Here is a 23,269-nt window from a genome sequence, read left to right as displayed (position 1 = left end):
CAAGGGAAAAATTGCTCTTACATACCTGAATTCAGGATTGTATAATAAACAGGAAAAACACTGAGCAAAGGTGGCCATAGGGCAAATCTTTTATTGCAAATTATTTCAAGACTGGTACATTTCAAAAGCAAGTATTTGTCACATTTACAAAACAACATTTGGTCCTTTTTAAATACTTTTCTTTTGACACTGATTAAGAGAAGGTGTTTGGGCCTCCATTTCCTATTGCACCTTATTTGGGTGGAGGGGGCACTGATTCCCCAGCCATATCACTGGAGACCTCATCCCTTTTAACACCGAGACCAGGGAACTACATCAGTGCATCTTTTATTTAAAAGAAGGGGGGCCTGCCTCTTCCATGCTGAAGAAAGAATCAGATCCTATTGCAGGAGTCCAAGGATTTGGCACCAGATTCATCCCTGGCCTTAGACACATTTCCCGCTGATAAATGCAAAGAAATAATAGACTGGCCCCAAGGACTGAATCTAGCTTAAAGGGTAATGCAGCCTAGAAAGAGAGAGAGATTAAGAGTTTCCATGCACCTCACTTTAGGCAGTTTTGTTCTTTTCCTTTCCAACATGTGAACTTGTTATCAAGGAGTTCACCAACACTACCACCACCCCCCAAGGAACCTTCCTGCAGAGAAGTACTGTCTGATGTTTCTTACTAGTGGAAGCAGTCACCCTGAGGTAATCACTTCGACTATAAGCTCTCTGGGACAGTGCTCTTTTTTAATGTAAAACACCTTAGAGTAAGGCAATATATGAATGACCAGATGATGGCAGCAGCCATGAAAAAGTGCCAGCCTCCCACCATCTCCTCACTTTTAAATTACCCACAGTGAGATCTAGGGATCCTTAATTTAGAGATAAAAAGAGACGACCCTGAAATGCTGCTTTAAAATAACTGGTAAAATAACAGGGCACATCTTTCTTGAATATGCATCTCCTGAGGTTAAGGGCTGGGCCTCCAAACTGGTATTTGCAAGAAAATTTAAAATTACCCAGAGCCACTTGTAAGTTTAAGAAAACAACCTTAGAAAAGAAAAAGAAATATACTAAAGATTATGTTTAAAAGGGACTATTTTGGAAATCTCATTCCTTTCCAAGTGTTACGTAATAAACATGAAACAAATTACATAGTTTGAGACAACAATCTTTATTCTGATTTCCGAAAGTAAGAGGGGTAAAATATTTCAGAGTGACACGGCCAAACTTTGGAGAACTTTACCAGATCAGATTGGTTTAATAAGAAGCTATGAGAGTTTCAAAAAAGCCCTGAAAACATATTTGTTTAAGGAATATGTGTTGAATAAGGTGTAAATTATTTTCCAGATGCTCTAATTCTATATTCCGTTTTTCTGATGTTTTAATTCTATTTTACATTGTTTTTATTTCTCTTATGAAAACCGCTTTGAGGTACTTGCGGTATACAAATAAATTTGGATCAGATTGCTCCACTGGTTTCGTATGAGCAACAGACCTTATTTTGTTTGGGGGACAGGGCTCTTCAGAGCTCATGACCTCACATTGAGGATTCACTCACTATATTTAATAATTTAGAATTAATTTTTACTTAAATTATCAGCATTCCACTAGTGGTCCTTTTGGTTGTTTATCTTTTGACGTATCGTAGATCTGTTTGACCTTTGGGTTCTTTTAGTTTTACATTTACATACAAGAAATCTTTGGAAGGCCGACATGTATGAAAGGAGCATGCGGAGATGTGTTCCAGCACTTTAGTTTGCCTCCGACATAAGCATCATAAAGCAAGACCACCAAAGACAGCACAAAATTTAGCCCCTGCCCTGCGTGCCTTCCCCACTATTGCAACTCCCTAATACTTGAGCTTGTGGAATCGCCAAACCCTGCCAACTGAAGAGGTCTTTCACCAGGGCCTGGCACTTGGCTGTTGCCATGCCCCAGGCACCCAGTGCATGCATAAAAACCAAGTATGCTTGTATGTGTGTGTGGGAGGGAGCCCTCTGTAGGAGACACAAGCTGATATCACTAGTGGAGGACCTCTTCCGCTGGTGGGGCTAGGAGATCTATGCCAGACAACACAAGATGAGGCGGCACGTGTGTCCAACAGGCTTCCCTGATTTGCAAGCAAGTTCTGTGCATTTTAAACTTACATATTGCATCGATGCAAAATATATCCTCGGTAATCTTATGGTAGAAGCCGAATGCCCAGGCCATCAGCACACACCCGCCCCTCTGTTAAATGTGCCCTCCATTAAGGAGATTTAAAAACACACAAAGAACAAGATGTTTTCTACAGTAACCCTTCTGGGCTGGACACCATACCAACACATAGTCAGAAACTAATTACATAGTGTTCTGAAAAGTGTGAAAAGCATGGCTCACGCCAATGTCTCAAAGCAGCAGCTCTCAGGAAATCAGGATACTACCCACATGGACATTAATAAAGCAGTGACTGTTATTATGTTTTCCTGAAGTTCAAATTTTGAGTTGATTTTATGAGCTGTGCTCACGGTTTTTATTGTGTTGTAACAGTTTTGTTGTATTTTGTTAGCATGTTTCATTTGTAAAGACTTTGTATGGGTTGGCATAAGAACTCGTCTTCAGGCTCAGTTCTTCACTGCTGGAGCTTTCAGAAAGGCTTCCTTGGCCGCTCTTCTAGCCCCAGAGCCAAAAGCTAAGGGAGGAACTCGGCTGCTGCAGTTTAAGGGAAAGCTCAACCGCTTGCTTTTCCAAGAAACATTTGCAGATTGAGGGCTTGAACTGTGCTTATCATTCAGTTATTTCACTTTTCTAAACATTGTGTTAGATTATGTGCCTCGGACTATTTTTGAGATATAAAATCAATGTGCAATACAAGACATAACTTGCTTCCATGTACTGCAGGGCTAGGAGCAAAGCAAGACAATAAATCACTGCACACCACTTATTCCAGTGGTATATTAGATATTTAAATTCAATTAAAGATGGATGCAATTAAAGAGAAGGATTAGTGGGGTTCCCAAAGCCCCACTAGCAATCAGAGAGTGTGGGAAGTGACTGGAGAAAGGGAAAGAGAGTGGAGGGGGCAGAAAGCTGAGTTTGAGAGAAAAGCATCACAGGGCAGAGGAGCTGGTGGAAGGGAAGAACAGCATGGAGGAAGAGGGGAGCAAGTTGAGGAAAAATCCCACTCCCTCGACAGTTGCCATTTCCACCCATCAAAGCAAATTATCAAGTTATATGATGACCGCATTTCACCCTCAGAGGTATGCTTTTGTGCAACTTATCCAATCTTGTTCATTCCACTTCAGCAATACTGACAATGTTGCATTAAATGCAAACTTTATCAGAAGTCCGCATTGAGTCAGTGATCCAGTCCTGAGACCTAGACGCTCTTTCCTAACCACGATAGCCCAAGGAGGCAATCCCTCATTCATGATTGCAGGTTTTCCGATATGAAACCAGAGGTTTTTAAAAATGGTAGTGCAATGAAAGTAGTACCCCCAGCTGTGGCACCACTTACCAGCTAAAATCAATAAATGTCAAGGCACAGCTAAAAGAAGTCCTTAAGCCCCTCTCCATTCAGGCTGTGCCACAGGTGCTGTTCTGACCTTGCAATAGGTCCAAGAGCAGCTCGTAAAGTGCAGGCAGGAGAGACTGCTGGAGGATGAAGAGCATTAGTCAGTTCTTCACATGTCACAGAGAAGCATATGGCCAGAGGTGATGGAGCTCAAAGAGCCTGCTGGTAGATGCTAGAAAACAGCTCATAAGGCACTCCATGGGATAGCATTAATTCAGTCCAAACCATCACCACCTTCCAGAGACCCTGAGGACACCTAAAACAGGATCGTACAGAGCTGGGCTGGGGAGGTTTGTACCTAAAGCCTCTTCGTTCACAGAGGATTAGCAACTGGATGCCACCCGCTTCTGAAAGGCACATAGAGCACTGCATGCGTACTATTAACTATTTCCACAGATAACCCCGAAGGTCACTTCTTCTGAACCTAGAGATTCAGTTCCTGCCATCATGCTGCCAAGACTAACTTAAGCACTACCAGATGGAAACACAGAGGAGGGCACAATATCTGGTCTCAAAGGAAAGTGAGGATAAAGCTTGTTCAAATAAGGCCTTGGACTTTTGTTCCTGAGATGTTTTGCAGTTTCAGAGGTATGACACAAAGGCACAGGGCAAGTGACTCTTGTGTTGAGCGCATGCTATGTCACTTGAGCTGCAGGTGTGTGAGAGAAAGAAGGTAGAACTGCAAGCCATGAGCTTTCTTCCCAGAACACCTCGAATGTCCAGGATGATGTCAGATAAGACCAACCATTTGATCAATCTGTCTCATGTAGATGCTCTTCAAGGGCAAAGAATATCGGCGCTCATCAGGGACTCGATTACACTGGAACACAAAGAAGATGTTACAGCCCTTCCAGTCCCTTCACCATCAACCTGACTCATACAGCTTCTGACATTAGAGCCCTTCTGATCCCTTCACTTGTCCATCCAACCAAGCAGAGGGGCACTTCATGGAGCTAGAGAATGAGCTCCATTTGCTCCATATATTAACCTTTCAAACAGCAGCACTAGCAAAACAAATGTTTCTGACATCAATAGTTTTTCAAAATTACTCCACCCATTACGAACAGAGATGCAAATAAATTAAGAGGGGTAAGTGTTCCTGAATGTGCCACACTGATACAGGTAAGGCAGTCATACAACAGCCAGCTGAAGAAGGGCTCATGGAAAGAGGTTTTCCCAAAAGAAGGTAAGTTACTATTCTAGGAGATCAAATATGCCTTGAGAAGAATGCAAACTTCTAGACCCATTCCATGCTGATCACTACTGAAGACATCCTCTCACCTCCCCCCCCTACCCCCACAGTGTCAGGGCAGGATAATCAATAATCTGTTACTTACATTACAGCTGCCATTGATCTCTGCAGATCCGAGTCTGTTCTCAGGCTTCTCTTCTTCACTCTTTCTGGGGAAAATATCCTCCCACAATGAGTCCCGAAGGCGTTTATCCAATGGCACAATGTGCCCCTCAGTAGTAAATAGGTATCTATTTCCGGATTTGTGCACTGGATTCTCTTCATCGAAGAGCTAAAAGGCAAAGAATATAGAATCGCAAAATCAGAACTAGTAAGGGATGGAGGGAGAGTTGGCAATTTAAGAGAAAAGATTTTGCAAAACAGATTGGCCATCCCTCCTGGATAAAGTATCCAGACAGTAATGAGAGGTAAAAATATGGAGGTCACCCATGTGTGAGAATATGCTGCCTGCTTGTCCCGGGATAAAGCACAGTTACTTACCGTAACAGTTGTTATCCAGGGACAGCAAGCAGATATTCTCACAACCCTCCCACCTCCCCTGGTTGGCTTCTTGGCTAGGTATCTGAACTGAGGATCCTCACAGGAGATGTGCCCCCTAGTTTGGGCGGGAAGGCACGCGCGCATGCACGGTGCAGCACTCAAAAGCTCGAGATCTTCAAGCAAGTTTGCTTTCAAGGCTGTCCGCTGCGGGGCTCCGTCGGTGACGTCACCCATTTGTGAGAATATCTGCCTGCTGTCCCTGGATAACAACTGTTACGGTAAGTAACTGTGCTTTTCATGGAAAGGGTGGTAAATGCTTGGAACAGCCTTTCAATGGAGGTGATGGAGACAAAAAGTGTATCTGAATTCAAGAAAGCTTGGGACAAGTATGTTGCACCTCTAAGGGAGAGGAGGGGATAGTAGATGGCAAGGCGAGACAGAAAAATGAAAGCAGAAAAGACCACATGGCCTATGTTTCTATGGTTTTTCTAGGTGTTTCTCAACTGAAAAAAAAAAAAAGGTTGAGAACTACTGCCACAAACACATTCCATAAATAATGTTAACACAACAGTAAGCATAACTTTAGAATAAAATATATCAAAACATAAGAAATGCCTGCACCGGATCAGACCTGGGGGTCCATCCAGTCTGGTGATCCGCACACGCGGAGGCTCAGCCAGGTGTACCCTGGCGAATACCTTATTCACTCGTATCCCTCAATATGTCCTGCAAGAAGATGTGCGTCCAATTTTCCCTTAAATCCTAGAATGGTGGTTTCCTCCACCATCTCTTCCGGGAGAGAATATTTAAAACTATCCAAGCCAGTCCCACTCATAAGAACATAAAAATTGCCGCTGCTGGGTCAGACCAGCGGTCCATCGTGCCCAGCAGTCCGCTCACGCGGTGGCCCTTAGGTCGAAGACCAGTTCCCTATTGAGTCTAGCCTTACCTGCATATGTTCTGGTCCAGCAGGAACCTATCTAACTTTTTCTTGAATCCCTGAAGGGTGTTGGTCTGTATCACTATCTATCTATTCAAGTCTAGAAAGTCATGTTTTAACAAAGCAAAAATTCATCCAAAAGGCACCTTTACTGTGCTAGCTGGTTCCACAAAACAGAGAGTGTACATGAAAAAAAAAATCTATTTCCTCAATGTAGAGATCCAAAAAGCTTTGGAGAAGAAACAGACGGCCACTTTTCAGTCTGAGAACTAAGGCCCCCAAATACAGTAGCTGTAGAACAAAAACCATTTTCCTCATCAGATATTCTGATCTTATTCTCTGCAAGGTCTTCAAACCAAAGTTTTAAATTTCACCTGGGAATCAATCTACTGGTAGCCAGTGAGGATTTACCATCAGTGGGGACTTATGCTACCAGGAGCCAGGCTGCTTCCTTCTGTAGAGCTGAAGCTTCACAGATTCCACACAATTTAAATAAGATTACTCTAAAGTGCTGTAGGTCACTTTCACACGACCCCCCACTTGCTATTTGTATCAAGAAGAAATAGTCAGAGCTGATATAACTGTAATATGGTTCCTTACCATCGCTGAATAATTGTCAAAACTAGCATAAAAATTCACATTTCAACCTTTTCATCTTTCGCACCACTTTCTCCCTTAAGCAGACACAACTTCAGACTGGGGGAGTTTGTTTTTACATTGTAGAAGGTTTTAGAGTCCTCAACTGGGTTTTCAGGATATTCCTAATGAATATGCATGAGAGATTTGCATATGAAAGGGAGGCAGTGCATGTAAGTCTTTCTCATGCATATTCATTGTGGATATCCTGAAAGCCTGACCTGCTCAGGATTACTCCAAGAGAGGATTGAAAAACCTAGGCTGCTAGTTTCTCTCCTTCCCTCAGTTCCTGCTAACACATAGAAAACGTACCAGAAATAAGTATTTACAGGTCTCACTCAGGAAGAAGCTCTCCATACGATCCTCCTTGGATTTGTCAATGACATGATGTAATGTAGCATAGCCACATCTGAAAGAGCAAAATGACAGTCACTTTCTGCAGTCTGTGGACCAGATAAAGCCCTCGTACTTAACCTCCTACTCTCTAAAACTCAAGAGCTTTCTCCTGCGCATTCATTCCAAACCCTAAGAAAGATGGCGTGCATAGCACACTGCTATGAGAGAGGAGCGTATGCACCACATCGCCATCAGACAGAGGAGTGCACACTGCACCACTAAAAAGTAGAAGAAAGAAACTTGTTGCACTTTTGGATAAAAAAGTGAACCTCCTGTGACTAAGTATATGAGTTGCCTGACTGGGTCAGACCAAAGGTCTATCTAGGCCAACTCCCAGTTGCAAACAGTGGCCTCTTTTGATTTTAAACCATTACTTCTTAAACCCTCTTCATTCTGAATGCACAAGATCCACTCTCCATTCTAGCAAACACAAAGAAACAAAAGAAAAAGCTAAAGCTGGGTTTAAAAAAGCAGAAGCACTCCTGGAGCCACTAACTTGACTTTGGTGTACTTCTCCAAGCTCTGCAAGATATCCATTCCCACGTGAAGATAAAAAGGATTCTTTGTAGCCTGAAAAGGAGCAGAAAGAAAACGAAGAGTCAGCCAAACTTTTAGTGTTCCCATAGGAAGTTCCCATGAACTCCTCCTGCAATTAGCAAATACTCCTTAACAAATTAGAAAACGCTCAAACTATTCCTTAAGTACCTCTTAATATCTTAACAATATGTTCTTCTTATTGTCATAACAACTTTTATGTAATCTGCCTTGAACCGCAAGGTAAAGGCGGAATAGAAATCACTAATGTAATGTAATGTAAGGAAGTGCCAAACTAGCTGGTGTGTGCCAGAGAGAGACCAAGAATCAGCTGGATTGTCTTTTACAATCAACCATGTAACATAACATAACATAAAAATTTACTTCTATACCACTGACCAACCCCAAAGACATAGGGTACTGCGGGTTGCTACACCCAGAACCATGGACATGGCTGAGGTACGCAAAAGATCACACATGGCATCAGAGAGATGTGAAGCTCCCAGCTCAATCTTAGCTACTTCCTGATCCACTAAGGACCAGTTAGCTGACTCATGGTCAAAAATGCTCTCTCTCAGGCCACTGGAAACAAGCCCAGGCTACCAGAGCACCACATATCACCGTCAGGACAGCCACATCAAAACTTTGTTTACGTAGAGCCTCCATTTTAGGGTCCTGAGGGTCTCTCGGGTCAAGCCGTCTTCCACCAGCATGGTATGGGTATGTCTGCATGCAATGCCTGAGACCACCACATCCACAACAGGAGACTTAAAGGTTTCTCTATCACCATCAGGAATGGGGTAGAGTTTGGCCATGGACCGCATCAACCGAAAAGGCGCGTCCAGAACTTTCTACTGAGCATGCACTACATCCATGATGCATAGGGAAAGAGCGGGATGCTGACCGGATCCCTCTAAGAAGAGGGTCCACCACACGAGGAGAGTCCTTAGCTTCCTTTTCAAAGTGCAAAACAGAAGACACTTGAGCTCCTGCAACTCTTCCTGGTGAAAAATGTGTACAACAGACGCATCCTCACCAATTGGCACCTCTGAAAAATCTCCATCCAAAACATCTGAACCACCGAACAGATCTAAAAGGTCCTCCCCAAGATCCAAGTCCTCATCAGCCAAAAAAGAATCCTCATCTCAAGACAGCCATGGCCACTTGGACAATGGTTGAGGGGGCTGGATAGAGGCCACCACAACAGGAGACTGAACAGAGGTGGCCGTGGAAGGGGAAAAAACCCAGATGACCCCGCGACCTCTGGAACCGAAGCAGGACCTGTAAATAAGCCTTGCATATGGCCAACATAAAATCAGGGCACTAAAGTAGTTTACAGTTTTTTCAAGACTAAGAAACACAGATGGCAGGCACTGTTAACACAACAAATGGCCACATTGAGAAAGTGCTGACTCCCCACATGGAAGAAGTTACATAGGTCTCTCAGCAAATCACTTCTTGAACAAAACTGGTGCCTACATTTGCTCTTCTGGTAGACAAGTCAATGCTAGAGGCAGATGACACGTGTCTCCCCTTACCTGGTACAAGAGATACGTGGATTCCACCAGCTCTGGCCGGAGAGGGTAGAAGAGCACATCAGGAGCTTGCAGCTGCCAGTTATATCTCTCAGGAAGAGCACCATAGCGTTTCCAGATGGCATAATAAAAGGCATGCAGGCAAATCGCATCTTCTACATCACCTTTTAAAACCTGAAAGGAAACCCAATCATTTGGAAATCGGTTCTGAGCGGCAGAAATGCTCTTTGAAAAGGGGGACACAAAGCTCTACCACACTGAGAACTGACACCCATTCCCTTCTTGGACATGATGCCGGTTTGGAAACAACACATCCCAACTTCCTCCATGTCAGTGTACCCAGCTAAGAGCTGCACCCTCTGTGTCACCAAACCACGGAGCTTGGATGAACAGTACTACATAAGCCTAAGCTACTGTTTAATATCACCATCAAGAAATGGCCAGGACTGCAACCATGTTTAGATTTCTGTGCACGACTTTGGGAAAGGGTCAAGACAAGACCTTTGCTCAGTTTGCGGCAGCAGCTAAGAAAGCAGAGTGTTAGGAATTATCAGGAAAGGAATGGAAAACAAAGAGGACAATGTTATAATGCCCTTGTAATGCTTTATGTGGCAGCACCTCAAATAGCATATGCAATTCTGATCACCGTATCTCAAAAAAGATATAGCAGAATCAGAAAAGGTACAGAGATGAGTGAGGGGATGGGACAACTTCCCTATGAGGAATAGCTAAAGCAGCTAGGGCTCTTCAGCTTGGAGAAGAGACGGCTCAGGGGAGATATGATAGAGGTCTATAAAATACTGAGTGGAGTAGAACGGAACGGGTAGATGTGAATCGCTTGTTTACTCTTTCCAAAAATCCTAGGACTAGGGGGCATGCAATGAAGCTACCACATAGTAAATTTAAAACAAATAGGAGAAAATATTTCTTCACTTAACGTGTAATTAAACTCTGGAATTCATTGTTGGAGAATGTGGTGAACATAAAAATAGTCTTACTGGGTCAGACCAATGGTCCTTCTAGCCCAGTATGTTGTCTTTATGGAGGCCAATCCAAGTCACTAGTACCTGGCAAAAACCCAAATAGTAGCAGCATTCCATGCCACTAATCCAGGGCAGTTAGCTTAGCAGGGTTTAAAAAAGGTTTGGGCAATTTCTTGAATCAGAAGTCTGTAAAATATTATTAAGATGGACATAGGGAAATCCACAGCTCATTCCTAGAATCTGTTTTATTCCATGGGATCTTGCCAGGTACTTGTGACCTGGGTTGATCACTGCTGGAAATACGATACTGGGCTTGATGGACCTTCGGTCTGTCTCAGTATGGCAACTCTTATGTTCTTATCTCCATGGTATGTAAGCTCTACAGGGGAAAAATTGTTGCTATTTACCTACCTGCAGTCCTGGGAAAAAAGCCTGCAGAGAGTCAATCCAAGTGTTGAGCAGCTGCCCATTGAACATGTTCACATTGACATAGAGAGGGGGGTCTCCCTCACCCTCATTACATGCCTCCCGCCTAGAAAGGAAGGGAAAGACTGAGAGGGGCTGCAGCACAGACAACAGCCCTACAAATAACACTTTATAAAGTCATTCTTCAGATAACCAGGAAAACTGCACATTAACTTCAGAGCTACATACTAGCAGAGATTCCAAAGGAAACATACGGAGACTTACATCTTAATATAATGTTTTCCAAAGAAAAGGAGACACCACTGCTCCCCAGGCAAAGAGGGCTAGGTTACCAATGCTTCCCCGCCACACACACACACACAGAAGGCAGGAGGGATTTCACAGCCACCCCATCCACAAGGACAAGTAAAGCACAGTTACTTACCTATAACAGTTACCCGAGGACAGCAGGCAGATAGTCTCACACGTGGTCAATGTCATCCACGGAGCCCAGTGCAGAAGTATACTGTAACTTTAAACTTTTTGAAGTCTCGAAACTGCCCATACCATGCATGTATCAGTGCCTTCCAGCCCACCATCAGTTCAGTAAAAATGCTAAGCCAACTAGGGGAGGTGGGAATGTTGTGAGAATATCTGTCTGCTGTCCTCAGAGAACACCTATTACAGGTAAGTAACTGTGCTTTATCCTAGGATAAGCAGGCAACATATTCTCATATGTGGAACTCCCTAGCTGCCAGGATAAGGGTTGGAGGGAAGTTGATATTTTAAATCGAAAATAAAATTTTGTAGAATTGCTTGGCCAAACCAACTATCCCTTCTGGAATGATTCTCCAAACAGTAGTAGGATGTGAATGTGTGCATGGAGGACCATGTAGCTGCTTTACAGATGTCCTCAATAGGAATGAAACGTAGATGAGCTACTGAAATAGCCTTAGCTCCATCTTTATGTGCAGTGACACAACCTTCCAGCGTCAGCCCAGCCCGAGCATAGCAAAAAAGAGATACAGTTCTCTTGGTAACAGGCGCTCCAAGTCCGTTTGGATCAAATGATAGGAACAATTAAGCAGAAGTTCTGTGAGGCTTGGTTCGATCCAAGTAATAAGCATGAGCATGTTTACAGCCTAATGTGTGGATTGCTGCTTCACCAGAGTGAGAACGTGGTTTTGTAAAGAAGCCAGAGAGAACTATCGACTGGTTTAGATGAAATTCCAAGACTACATTTGGGAGGAACTTCGGATGAGTATGGAGAACCACCCTGTCATGATAAAACACCAGGTGGATGCAGTTCACTGACTCTTGGAGCCAATGTAATGGAGATTAGGAATACCACTTTCCATGTGAGGTGTTTGCGAGATGAAGCGGTTCAAAGGGAGGCTTCATCAGAATAGAAAGATAACATTAAGGTTCTGAGCAACTGGAGGAGTTTTGATTGGTGGTTTGGTATGAAAAAGGCCCTTCATGAATCTGGAAACTAGAGGATGTACAGATAAAGGTTTCTTATCCACTAGCACATGAAATGTAGTTATAGCACTGAGATGAACCCTGATAGAAGTAGTTTTGAGACCAGAGTTAGAGAGGTATAAAAGATACCGATGGGAGAAGACAGTTGATCAAATCCAGGGAATTAAGATTACACCTATGGGTGATGCGAGTGAGTGGAAGGTTTTTTTGAAGCATTCAATGATAGTTGAAACTGGAGCAGAGCGTGCAAAAGTATTTACTGATTGGAAGACAGATTCCGTGCTGTGAGAGCTAACGAGCGGTTGATTGGGATGCAGAAGGAGATCCTTCATTCTGAGTCAGTAGTGTTGAAAAGGTTTGAAGTGTTCTTGAATACTGACTTGGAAAAGGAGAAGGAACTATGGTTGTTGTGGCCACCGAGGAGCTATAAGAATCATGGTGGCTAGCTTTTGACTGAGTTTGAATAAAAGTCTTTCCGATGAGAGATATTGGTGGAAAAGCACCAGTCCAGGAGTGAAGCATTGGGAATGTCAATTCTGGAACAGAAGAGTGGAAATTTGTGATTGTAAGGGGGATGCATAGAGGTCTACCTTCTGGGGTCCCCCAGTCTCTGAATTCTGCTTTGCTTGTCTGCCAAGATATTCTGCTTCCCTGCTAGGTAAACTGCTTTCAGGAAAATGTTGTGTGGTATCGCCCAGGACCAGATTTGGATCACTTCCTGGCATAGGTAATTACAAGTTTATTTAAAAAAAGAAAATTTATACCGCTCAAGACTTCTGAACGGTGTACAATAAAATAAGATTACTAGGGGCAGAAGGCCCAAAAATGAAAATTGGAAGAAATAAAATTCTTTTGAAAGGGGAAGAAGGAAATGAAAAATGAAGCAAAATATTGAAGACAATAAACATGGGAAGGCACAAAAAAACTTGAGTTTGACGTGCTTTGGTCTAACTCTAAAGAACACAACTTCTCAGCTCTGCGGAAAATTGAGATGGTACTGCAAGCTGACGTCAGGCAGGAGGGCACCAGCATATGCATGGTATGAGCAGTCGCTTTTGCACTATCCATACTGGACTCCGTGGATGACATCACCCACATGTGAGAATATGTTGGCTGCTTGTCCTAGGATAAATATCAATTCACTGCCCTCCCTCTCACTCCTAGAGAGAGATGAAGAGCCTCTCACTGGCCTTCGCCCCCATCCACATGGACAAAAGAGAGGAGGAAGTCAGCTTCTAACTTCAACCCTCCCCCCCCCAAAAAAAATAAAAAACCCAACAAAAAAACCCAAGAAAAACAACCAAAAACCTCAGAGAACAGGAGGAGGAAGCCAGCTTCTCATTACCCCCAACTCACCAAGAAAAGGAGGAAACCTGCCTCTCAATGCACTTCCCCCCAGCTCACAGAGAGGAGACAAAAACCAGCCTCTCACTATTCTCCCCCTCACCAGCTTGCTGAGCCGAAGAAGCAGCCAGCTTATCGGTACTCTCCCTACCCCCTCGAAGAAAATAGGAGGAAGCTGGCCATTCATTGCCCTCCACACACAGCCCATCCCCATGCATGAATTGCTCCTATGAGGATAAAAATTTAAAATGAAATGAAATGAAAATTACCTACCCTCTACGCAGATAACTCTGGATACTTCTGTAGGCTTCATTAAACATATGCAGGTCTTCCCTCTCTCCAAAGAGAATGTAGGATTTTAAAAGATACTCATAGAAGGAGTCCAGTCCTGCACCTAAGCCACTCTGCTTTCCAACCCAATAACCAGTCTGAATGTTCACCACATTTCCTGAGAAACATTTACAAGAAGAATTTACATTTATTAATTAAACAAGCCATATCTGCACCAGCTTTAGAGAGAGACTGCCAAGATTACTGAACTAACAATAACTGCTCCCATCTCTAACATGGAATCACTGCAAAGCTGGGACTAGAAACTAGATGCTCCTGATTTTCACACTGCCAGTCACAAGAGGTCTTGCTTCCCAACGTGAAGGGGAAGCAACCGGCAAGGGAGGAAGTGGGGCCATTGGATGATGGAGACAAAAAGGGAGTGGTAAAGGAGGAAAAAGAGATAGCTGACAGGTTGAATAAGTTCTTTACGTCAGTCTTCACGAGGGAGGACACATCCAATATTCCGGAATCCGAGGAGATCGTAAATGGGGATCAGAATGAAAAGCTGGTCCAACTACAGGTAAGCCAAGAGGATGTCCTCAGGCAGATAGATAGACAGACTAAAGAGCGACAAATCGCCAGGTCCGGATGGCATTCACCCAAGGGTACTCAAGGAACTAAGGAACGAAATAGCAGAGCCACTTAGCCAAATATGTAACCTATCCTTAAAAACTGGAGAGATCCCGGAGGACTGGAAAATAGCAAATGTCACGCCCATCTTCAAGAAGGGTTCAAGGGGTGACCCGGGAAACTACAGGCCGATGAGCTTGACCTCGGTCCCGGGAAAGATGATGGAAGCACTGATTAAGGACAGCATCTGTGAACACATAGAAAACAATGGACAGCTAAAGTCGAGTCAGCACGGCTTCTGCAAGGGTAGGTCATGCCTCACAAATTTATTGTACTTCTTTGAGGGGGTAAACAGCCATGTGGTTAAAGGGGAATCCATAGACATCATTTACCTTGACTTCCAAAAAGCCTTCGACAAGGTACCACATGAACAACTACTCAAGAAGCTGTGGAATCACGGGGTGCAAGGGGAGGTCCACCGATGGATCAAAAACTGGCTGGCAGGCAGGAAACAAAGGGTTGGAGTAAAGGGCCACTACTCAGACTGGCAATGGGTCACGAGCGGAGTTCCGCAGGGGTCGGTGCTGGGACCACTCCTGTTCAATATATTTATTAACGACCTGGAGGCGGGAACAAAATGTGAGGTTATTAAATTTGTGGATGACACCAAACTCTACAGCAGGGTTAAAACCACGGAAAACTGCGAAGATCTCCAAAGGGACCTAATGACACTGGAAGAGTGGGCCAAAAAGTGGCAAATGAGCTTTAACATAGGGAAATGCAAGGTCATGCATGTAGGGAAAAAGAACCCGATGTTCACCTACAAAATGGGGGGATCACTACTAGGGGTAAGTAACCTTGAAAGAGACCTGGGAGTGATGATAGACACAACATTGAAGGCGTCGGCACAGTGCGCCACAACCTCAAGGAAAGCAAACAAAATGTTGGGTATCATTAAGAAGGGTATCACGACCAGGACGAAGGAAGTCATCCTGCCACTGTATCGTGCAATGGTGCGCCCGCATCTGGAGTACTGTGTCCAGTACTGGTCGCCGTACCTCAAGAAGGACATGGCAGTACTTGAGGGAGTCCAGAGAAGAGCAACTAAACTGATAAAGGGTATGGAAAACCTCTCATATACTGACAGACTGAAAAAGCTGGGGCTGTTTTTCCTGGAAAAGCGGAGACTTAGAGGAGACATGATAGAAACCTTCAAGATCCTGAAGGGCATAGAAAAGGTAGACGGGGACAGATTTTTCAGATTATAGGGAATCACAAGTACAAGGGGGCACTTGGAGAAATTAAAAGGGGACAGGTTTAGAACAAACGCTAGGAAGTTCTTTTTCACCCAGAGGGTGGTGGATACATGGAACGCGCTTCCGGAGGCTGTGATAGGCTGGAGCACGTTACAGGGCTTCAAAGAAGGTTTGGATAGGTTCCTAAAGGATAAAGGGATTGAGGGGTACAGATAGGAGTAGAGGTAGGTTAAAGGGATAGTCAGGGACCACTGCTCAGGCAATAGGCCTGATGGGCTGCCGCGGGAGCGGACCGCTGGGCGAGATGGACCTCTGGTCTGCCTCAGCAGAGGCAACTTCTTATGTTCTTAACCTCCTGCACCACAACTCCCTTTAAAAAAAAGAGTACAAAACTGTCATCTAAAGCAGCCCTGAACCAAATCATAAGGTACCATAAAGCAAATTAACATTCTCTCGGTGTGATCTCTTGGCAGTGCTGGAAAAGCTGCAGCCGCTGCTTTTGGATTTGTCTGCTCTGTCTGCATAAGCCCCACTGTCTAGAAAAGGTGCCTTGGTACCTAATAATCCTGTATCGTTGCTCCGTAGACTCCATAGAGCTCTCACAGCTCGCCGTGCCACCCACTCAAATGTAGAGTCTCCTAATAACCGACTGAGAATTCCAAACTCCACCAAGAGAGAGCCAGCGCCAGCTGTACATGTCTCATTATTGCTATCAGGAGGAACTCCTTTCTTCAAATTAACCTGCAGGAGGGACACAGGACAGCTGAAGCAAACCTAGTTGAATGAGGAATCAAAGGAAATGCATCTAATACACACTTGCCTTCCACAATGTCAGTTTCATAGTTGATCAAGTAAGGAAAATCTATACCCAGTCTGCTGCTTTTTACTGATAATGGCTGCACCGTTGCCTAACACTAATTCATAAAGAAATGTCCATAAAGTCACGATAACTGCTACGTTATCAAGAAAAACACACCAAATGTTTTCTTTCTAATTTACATAAAAACTGTTTGATACAGACTGGTTCATTGCATCTTTTCGTTTCCCATGTCCTACTAAAAGGGGTTTCCATTCAGTAAGGAGCACCTTGCTGCCCTTCTTATGGGGTGGTCAGAGGGGATACAATGATCACCTTCTACCTTTTGGGTATCCAGTTCAACTGGCATCACAAGTCTTCATTTACAACTAGCTAGGGCAGTGGTCTCCAATATGTGGCCCCACCCAAAGTCCTCTATTGCAGCCGTCAAACAGTTGGCTGAAATGATCTTCAAATCCTCTACAAGTTAATTTCAACCTTGCCTACTTGATATAGTAATCGCAAACAATCTCTTAAGTGCATTTCTCAGGTGTCTCATTTATTGAATATGCGATTGCTTATAATCCAAAATACATTGAATTTTTAAAAGATATCCTTAAAGTGTGGTAGAATCAGCATTAGTATTAATTGTTAATGTTTAACACCCAGTCTGAACCAGCAGGTCACAGTGATTTACAAAATTAGTAGTATGTAAAAGCTTGAAATCTTTTGGTGGCCCACAGAGCTCTCTCAGATTCACACTTTACATGAAAAAGGTTGGTGACCACTGACCTAGGGATCTTTTTCCTGCTATTAAATACCACCACCCCCTTTCCCCAGCTGGTTTAGTCCAGAATCCTGCAATCATGGGCCCTAAATCAAACCACTAGCCTTCATCACTGCAGGATGATTGCAAATCCCTGCACAATATCCCCAGACGCTGTCAGCCCTTACTTGGGAATCAAACCCAGATCACCCACATGACAAAGCTACGCAGTGAGCCACAAATCTAGTCCAGAGTTTGGTGCATGATAATCTGGGGGACACATAATGTGTCAGCATTACTTTCTGCTTATAACCCATCTAAGATGCTTGAGGATGAGGAACTAACATGAGATATGTCAGACTGAATCTGCAGAGGCACCAGTAAAATCAAGGATCTGCAAAGGGGAGAAATGGTCAGTTTTGAAAAGCCAAGAAAACAAGCTCCTTTATACACATATCTGAAGGGGAACACATCCCACATCGATGTGTGTGTATGAAAAAAAAAACCACCTCCCAATTCTCCATATGAACAAAGCACCGTCAGCCCCAGAATACCTACCCGGGGATAAGGCATTCCAGTTTTGGTGTTTTCAAAAGCTGGCAGTAGCCTCACAGCCAGGTCCCGTGCCATGTGCAAGAGTTCATTGTCATAGTCCTTAATGGCCATATCCCCAAAAGGCTGCTTAGAATCTGTTATGATTATATGAGCAGACAGCAGACTTCCCAAAATCCTGTTTGAAGAAAAACACTGGGTTTATATGCCTTTTACAAAGAACAGCACTCAAAAATGTAAAAGCTAGGGAAGCACAAACTTCGGACAAATGATGGAAGGAAGGAAGGAGGGGGCTTGAACTTGGGACACAGAATGAAGGAAAGGAGGAAGGGTAGCATGAGCCATAGGATGGAAGAATGGAGGGAGTAAGGGAAAGAGATGCTGAGGCAAGGGAGGGAATAGAAAGGGAGAATTGGGTGTCTTGAGAGAGGGAAAGAGACAGTGTATATATGAGGAGATGAAGAAAGAGGAGAATTGTTGGGCATAGGGAAGAGAGAGATAAGAGGGAGTACTGTTGGATGTGGTAGTGGAGAGGGGCCTCAAGAAGCTGGAAAGAATACTAGGATCCGAGTTACATACAAATTCAACTTAAGAATGGTTTAATAAATGGAACCCGTTCTTAACCCGGGGACTGCCTGTACTGGAACATTTTGTGAGGATTCAAGTAAGACTCACCTGATTGTGGCCTCAAAGACCTGGACTGTCGAATCTTTGTCAAATGAAACAGTGTCAATCACTAGCTTCACTGCTCGTTGGAACTCAGAAGAATTGCCCATGATCTTACAAGTGAAACAAGAAAACACTGCTTCAGAAAGAGAAGGGAAGATGAGGGGTAGACACTGCACTGCATAAAGATGGGGGAGACTGTAAAGCAAATAAAATCTACTCGAAGAGCACACATTCAGGCTGAGCAGCTCACTCCTCCACTGACTTTTTCAAGGAAAGCTGCTTCAAAGAATCTCCACTTGTGAGCCTTGCATTGTAAACCAACTCAAAATCCTATAGCAAGGGTTTTGTGAAAACGTCGCCCATATGCAAAGTCTTCCTGAAAACAAGACATCCACCAAGATCTGCAGCTAGTCCCTTCTTACAAAGCATCCTGCAAACCCAGCAGCCAGGACGGCAAAGGCCAGCACTGCAAATCAACAGTATGAATCGAGTCCCACTCTGTCTTCCACTGCAACACAGAGGTTTCCGGAGACTTTACAGTCCACGTCTACATCAGCTTGAATGACTAAAAACCAAGATTATGGGACAGCCTCTCTCTGAAGAACAGATACATAGTGAAGAGGAGGAAACAAATGCCTTAGAATGCTACCAGATGGATCTAGAATTTATAAATCTTTCTATTTCCCACACATCCAATAACACTTGATACCAGATTACAAATCACATGCATTTCTAGAGATATCTAAGATCAAATGTTGCTCCTAAGCCACTCTGAAAGAAAAGTGCTTTCAGATTCAGCCAAGGTGCAGTCACGTCACACCACAAATGAAAAAGAACTGTTAGCACTTAGCTTGTACTTGACTTGTGTGAAGCTGAAGACTCACCGCTAGTGTGTCTAGTGCATCTATCAGAGTTAAGGAATAGTTGCCAAGGACATCATTGATATTCAGATTTGACCTGTAATGAAATGATGTTAAGAGCATTAAAAATAATCCACCATGCTCCAAAAAGTTTATAAAATGCCTCATAGGGACACACTGCACAAACCTTTCTATATAAGAAACTCAAACAGGATATGGAAAAATGTAAGTTTACCTGCTAATTTTCTTTCCTTGAGTCCTATCGGATCAGTGCAGAAGTAATTGGTTAACCCCTTTACTAGCAGATGAAGCAGAGAATAAAGGCTTGTGAATTCCACATTGCAGCCCCCATTGCCTTAGTATAACAAAGTATATGTAGACAACCCCCAAAATGATTAGTCCAAGGAAGAGATGAGGGAATCCAGATTCTCCTCACATCCACTTGAGATTCACACCAGAAGGCCTGAAAGTAAAAAGTCATGAAAGGTAGAAGAACCCACCCCCCCCAAACCTAGTCCTTAACCAGCTAAAACTAGCCCCCAAAACAAATCAGAAGTAGCACTGTCAGGGATGGTCTCGGGACTGGTCTGGTAGAACTCAAAGAAAGAAAATCAGCACATAAGATATTTTTCTTTCCTCATGTCCACCAGACCAGTCATAAGAACAAGAATAGCCTCACTGGGTCAGACCAATGGCACATCTAGCCCAGTATGCCATCTTCACAGTGGTCAATCCAGGTCACAAGTACCTGTCAAAACCTGAAATATTAGCAACATTGCATGCTACCATCCCAAGTCTGTCTCAATATTAGACTACGGACTTTTCCTCTAGGAAATTGTCCAAACCTTTCTTAAAACCAGCTACGATATCGGCCCTTACCACATCCCCTGCAATGCGTGCCAGAGCTTAGCTATTGGTATTCTTTGAGTGAAAAAATATTTCATCCTATTGGTTTTAAAAGTATTTCCTTGTAACTTCATCGAGTGTCCCCTAGTCTCTGTCATTTTTGACAGTGTAAAATCAATCCACTTCTTCGCAAGATTTTGTAGAATTCAATCATCTCTCCCCTCAGCTATCTCTTTTCCAAGTTGAAGAGCCATAACCTTTTAAGTCTTTCCTCATACGAGAGAAACTCCATCCTAGAGAATGACATGGTGACTGTTACCCTTGGCTAGCTGCGACTAAACCTGCAGGAACGGGGAGGAAAAACAACTGGTTGCCGTAGGTACAAGGCCATTTATCACCCCGTGAAGCGGAAAATGGCCTTGTCCCCATAGTTAAGTATCTTGCGTGCATTGCCTGACTTCTCACTCCTACCGGTCACCATGGTCCGGGCATCTCCCTCAATTCCCATCACCTCTGCTGGCGATTTTCAGTTCTCTCTCTCCAAGCGGCCCGAGCCTTTTCACAAGTCACGCATGCAGCTGCCCTGAAACCTCTCCTTTGACGTGAGCCACCCAGGCAGAAAGAGGAAGTTGCATCAGAGGAGACATTTCAATACAGCCGCGCTAGTGACTTGAAAAGCTTGGGCCGCTGAAAATCGCAAGCGAAGGGTAGGGAGAGAGAGATGTACCTATGTGGGGGAAGAGATGCTGGGATTGCGTGAAGGGTGCTGAAGAGAGATGCTGCATGGAAGTGGGGAGGGGAGGGGAACAGATGCTGGAAGGAAGCGAGGGGGAGGCACAGACATGATGCGAGTGGGAGAAAGTGCAACAGATGCTGCAGGGAAGTGGGGAGGGGAACAGATGCTGGAAGGAAGCGAGGGAGAGGCACAGACACGATGCGAGTGGGAGAAAGTGGATCAGACGCTGCAGGGAAGTGGGGAAGGGAACAGATGCTGGAAGGAAGCGAGGGGGAGGCACAGACACGATTCGAGTGGGAGAAAGTGCAACAGATGCTGCAGGGAAGTGGGGAGGGGAACAGATGCTGGAAGGAAGCGAGGGGGAGGCACAGACACGATGCGAGTGGGAGAAAGTGGATCAGACGCTGCAGGGAAGTGGGGAAGGGAACAGATGCTGGAAGGAAGCGAGGGGGAGGCACAGACACGATTCGAGTGGGAGAAAGTGCAACAGATGCTGCAGGGAAGTGGGGAGGGGAACAGATGCTGGAAGGAAGCGAGGGGGAGGCACAGACACGATGCGAGTGGGAGAAAGTGGATCAGACGCTGCAGGGAAGTGGGGAAGGGAACAGATGCTGGAAGGAAGCGAGGGGGAGGCACAGACACGATGCGAGTGGGAGAAAGTGGATCAGACGCTGCAGGGAAGTGGGGAGGAAATTGATGCAGAAATTGGGCGCCTACTCACGGGTTGCCGGCGTCGGGCCCGCGGCCCTGGCACGCGATGGGGTTGAGTTCGTCGTGGGGGAAGGCGTGCCTCATGTAGTTGTCGTAGCCGAAGACGAACATGGCTCGCGCCGTGTCCCGCATCTGCGCGCGCAGCGCCCGCGGGAAGGAGCCGTAGCGGCGGCCGTAGTCGTCGGCCGCGAAGTAGCGGCCGTACGACTGGCGGCAGAGGCCTTTGCCGGCGGCGGCGCCGAGCGTCAGGCGCTGGTAGAGGCCCGGGCTCGGCCCGAAGCCCAGCCAGAGCGAGCCGTGCAGCGCCAGCCGCAGCAGCAGCAGCGCCAGCGCGAGCGAGCGCCATTGCATGGTTCCGGGCCCGCGCGCCGCATCACTGCTCCGCCGAGCCGACCGCTTGGGGAGTGAACAGAGCGCTGACGCCAGAGCGGCCGGAAGCCATGCGTTCCGAGCCTCAGTCTGGCACTCGGAAAGCGTGGTGTCAACCAATAGGAATGTGGCACGTGAGACACGCCGCCAAGGGCGGAGCCCCTGCCTCGGGAGCACAATGGTGGCTGGAAGGTTTGCTTGGCGCGTGTCACTCTCGTTGTTGGAGCTGAGAACGTTGCAGCACATGTCACTCTAACCCAGCCGACGCCTACTGGGCTACTAGTGTGGCTACAGGAACTTTTAAATATGACAATGCCCCTCTGCGACCACTTTGGCTCTGCTACCATGGTTGCCTAAGCATTTGCGCTAGTCATGTCATCCTATGTCAGGCTGAACTATGCTTGCCCTAGGTCTCACCAGACCATGCTTTAGAAACTGTTTTTGCCATCTTTGTCAAACAGCCCCAGTTACAATGGATAGACTGTGAGCTGCCTGGAACAGGCAGGGAAAAATGCTTTAGTACCTGAAGAAATTCTGATCTCCCCTGTGAGAACAGTATAGAAAATTTTAATTAATTTAATTGCCTACTGCTAGATGTCCAAAAAGTTGGCTTTTCTGCGTTTTTCATATGGATAGCTTTAGATTAGAGAATGGCCAAAAAAAAAAGAGACAGACTGCTAAGGACCAAAACATCTAGATGAGTATCACACACCCCATATCACTAGTGGATTTCTGGATGTCTTGCAGAAGACATCCAAACTCAGACTTAGATGACCTAGCAAAAATACCCCTCCCCATCACTCATGAACATGCATGAGAGATACTTACTATCACTGTGTGCAAATTTTTCAGGTTAGTCTTCCTGATTATGCACAATAGAATCCCTGAAACTATGAGTTACAGGCAGCCAGCAAGAATGGGATGTAGAGCAGCGTTATCCACAGCAAGCTCAGTCCTCACCCAATGGAACACCGCTTAAATTAGATTAGATTAGATTAGAACAGGCTTCTACCCAAAACAAACTATAAAACAGGGCTGGAAGGACCCAACACTACAGCAAATGACCAGAAGGGAGAAAAGGGTAGTAAAGACACTGAGTACAAGTAGCAGGGAGTAGGCTTGTTTAAGTCTGGGAATTTGTAAAAACAAATCTCAGCATAGTAAACAGTAAAAACAGGTAAACCCTCTTTGCACTGGTAAGGGAACACAGGACATAAGCAGCTGAAATTCCCCCACCCAACATGCACAGCCACCTTTCATATAATAACCTAAAAAAAA

General features: G+C 44.9%; 1 protein-coding gene across 2 annotated transcripts; it reads right to left on the bottom strand.

Annotated features, from left to right (window-relative positions):
• Nucleotides 1-66: 66 nt before the first annotated feature.
• On the bottom strand, nucleotides 67-22,079 carry EDEM1 (ER degradation enhancing alpha-mannosidase like protein 1). 2 transcript variants are annotated; one of them, XM_033926070.1, is made up of 12 exons: nucleotides 21,633-22,078; nucleotides 19,354-19,426; nucleotides 18,476-18,579; nucleotides 17,807-17,978; nucleotides 16,244-16,427; nucleotides 13,801-13,975; nucleotides 10,708-10,828; nucleotides 9,317-9,487; nucleotides 7,741-7,814; nucleotides 7,161-7,257; nucleotides 4,878-5,063; nucleotides 67-4,360 (listed from the first exon to the last, which is right to left on the bottom strand). In XM_033926070.1, exons 1-12 carry the CDS (start codon nucleotides 21,971-21,973, stop codon nucleotides 4,271-4,273), a joined length of 1,788 nt encoding a protein of 595 aa, XP_033781961.1. In that variant the 5' UTR covers nucleotides 21,974-22,078; the 3' UTR covers nucleotides 67-4,270. The 2 variants fall into 2 exon arrangements, with proteins under 2 accessions (XP_033781961.1, XP_033781962.1); XM_033926071.1 differs by lacking the exons at nucleotides 7,161-7,257; nucleotides 7,741-7,814; nucleotides 9,317-9,487 and having other exon boundaries at nucleotides 21,633-22,079.
• Between the last annotated feature and the right edge of the window lie 1,190 nt (nucleotides 22,080-23,269).

This window comes from Geotrypetes seraphini, chromosome 17, assembly GCF_902459505.1.
Source record: "Geotrypetes seraphini chromosome 17, aGeoSer1.1, whole genome shotgun sequence".
Lineage (NCBI taxonomy): Eukaryota > Metazoa > Chordata > Amphibia > Gymnophiona > Dermophiidae > Geotrypetes > Geotrypetes seraphini.
Note: the sequence above shows the minus strand (reverse complement) of the source record. Positions and strands in the feature narration are given on the sequence as shown.

Coding starts and splice junctions, on each gene's coding strand:
- EDEM1 (XM_033926070.1), bottom strand. CDS start 21,973: ATGCAATGGCGCTCGCTCGCGCTGGCGCTGCTGCTGCTGCGGCTGGCG. Junction 5,064..7,160: donor CCTGTAAATACTTATTTCTG/GTACGTTTTCTA, acceptor TTTGCCTTTTAG/CTCTTCGATGAAGAGAATCC. Junction 4,361..4,877: donor AGATCAATGGCAGCTGTAAT/GTAAGTAACAGA, acceptor TTTGTGTTCCAG/TGTAATCGAGTCCCTGATGA.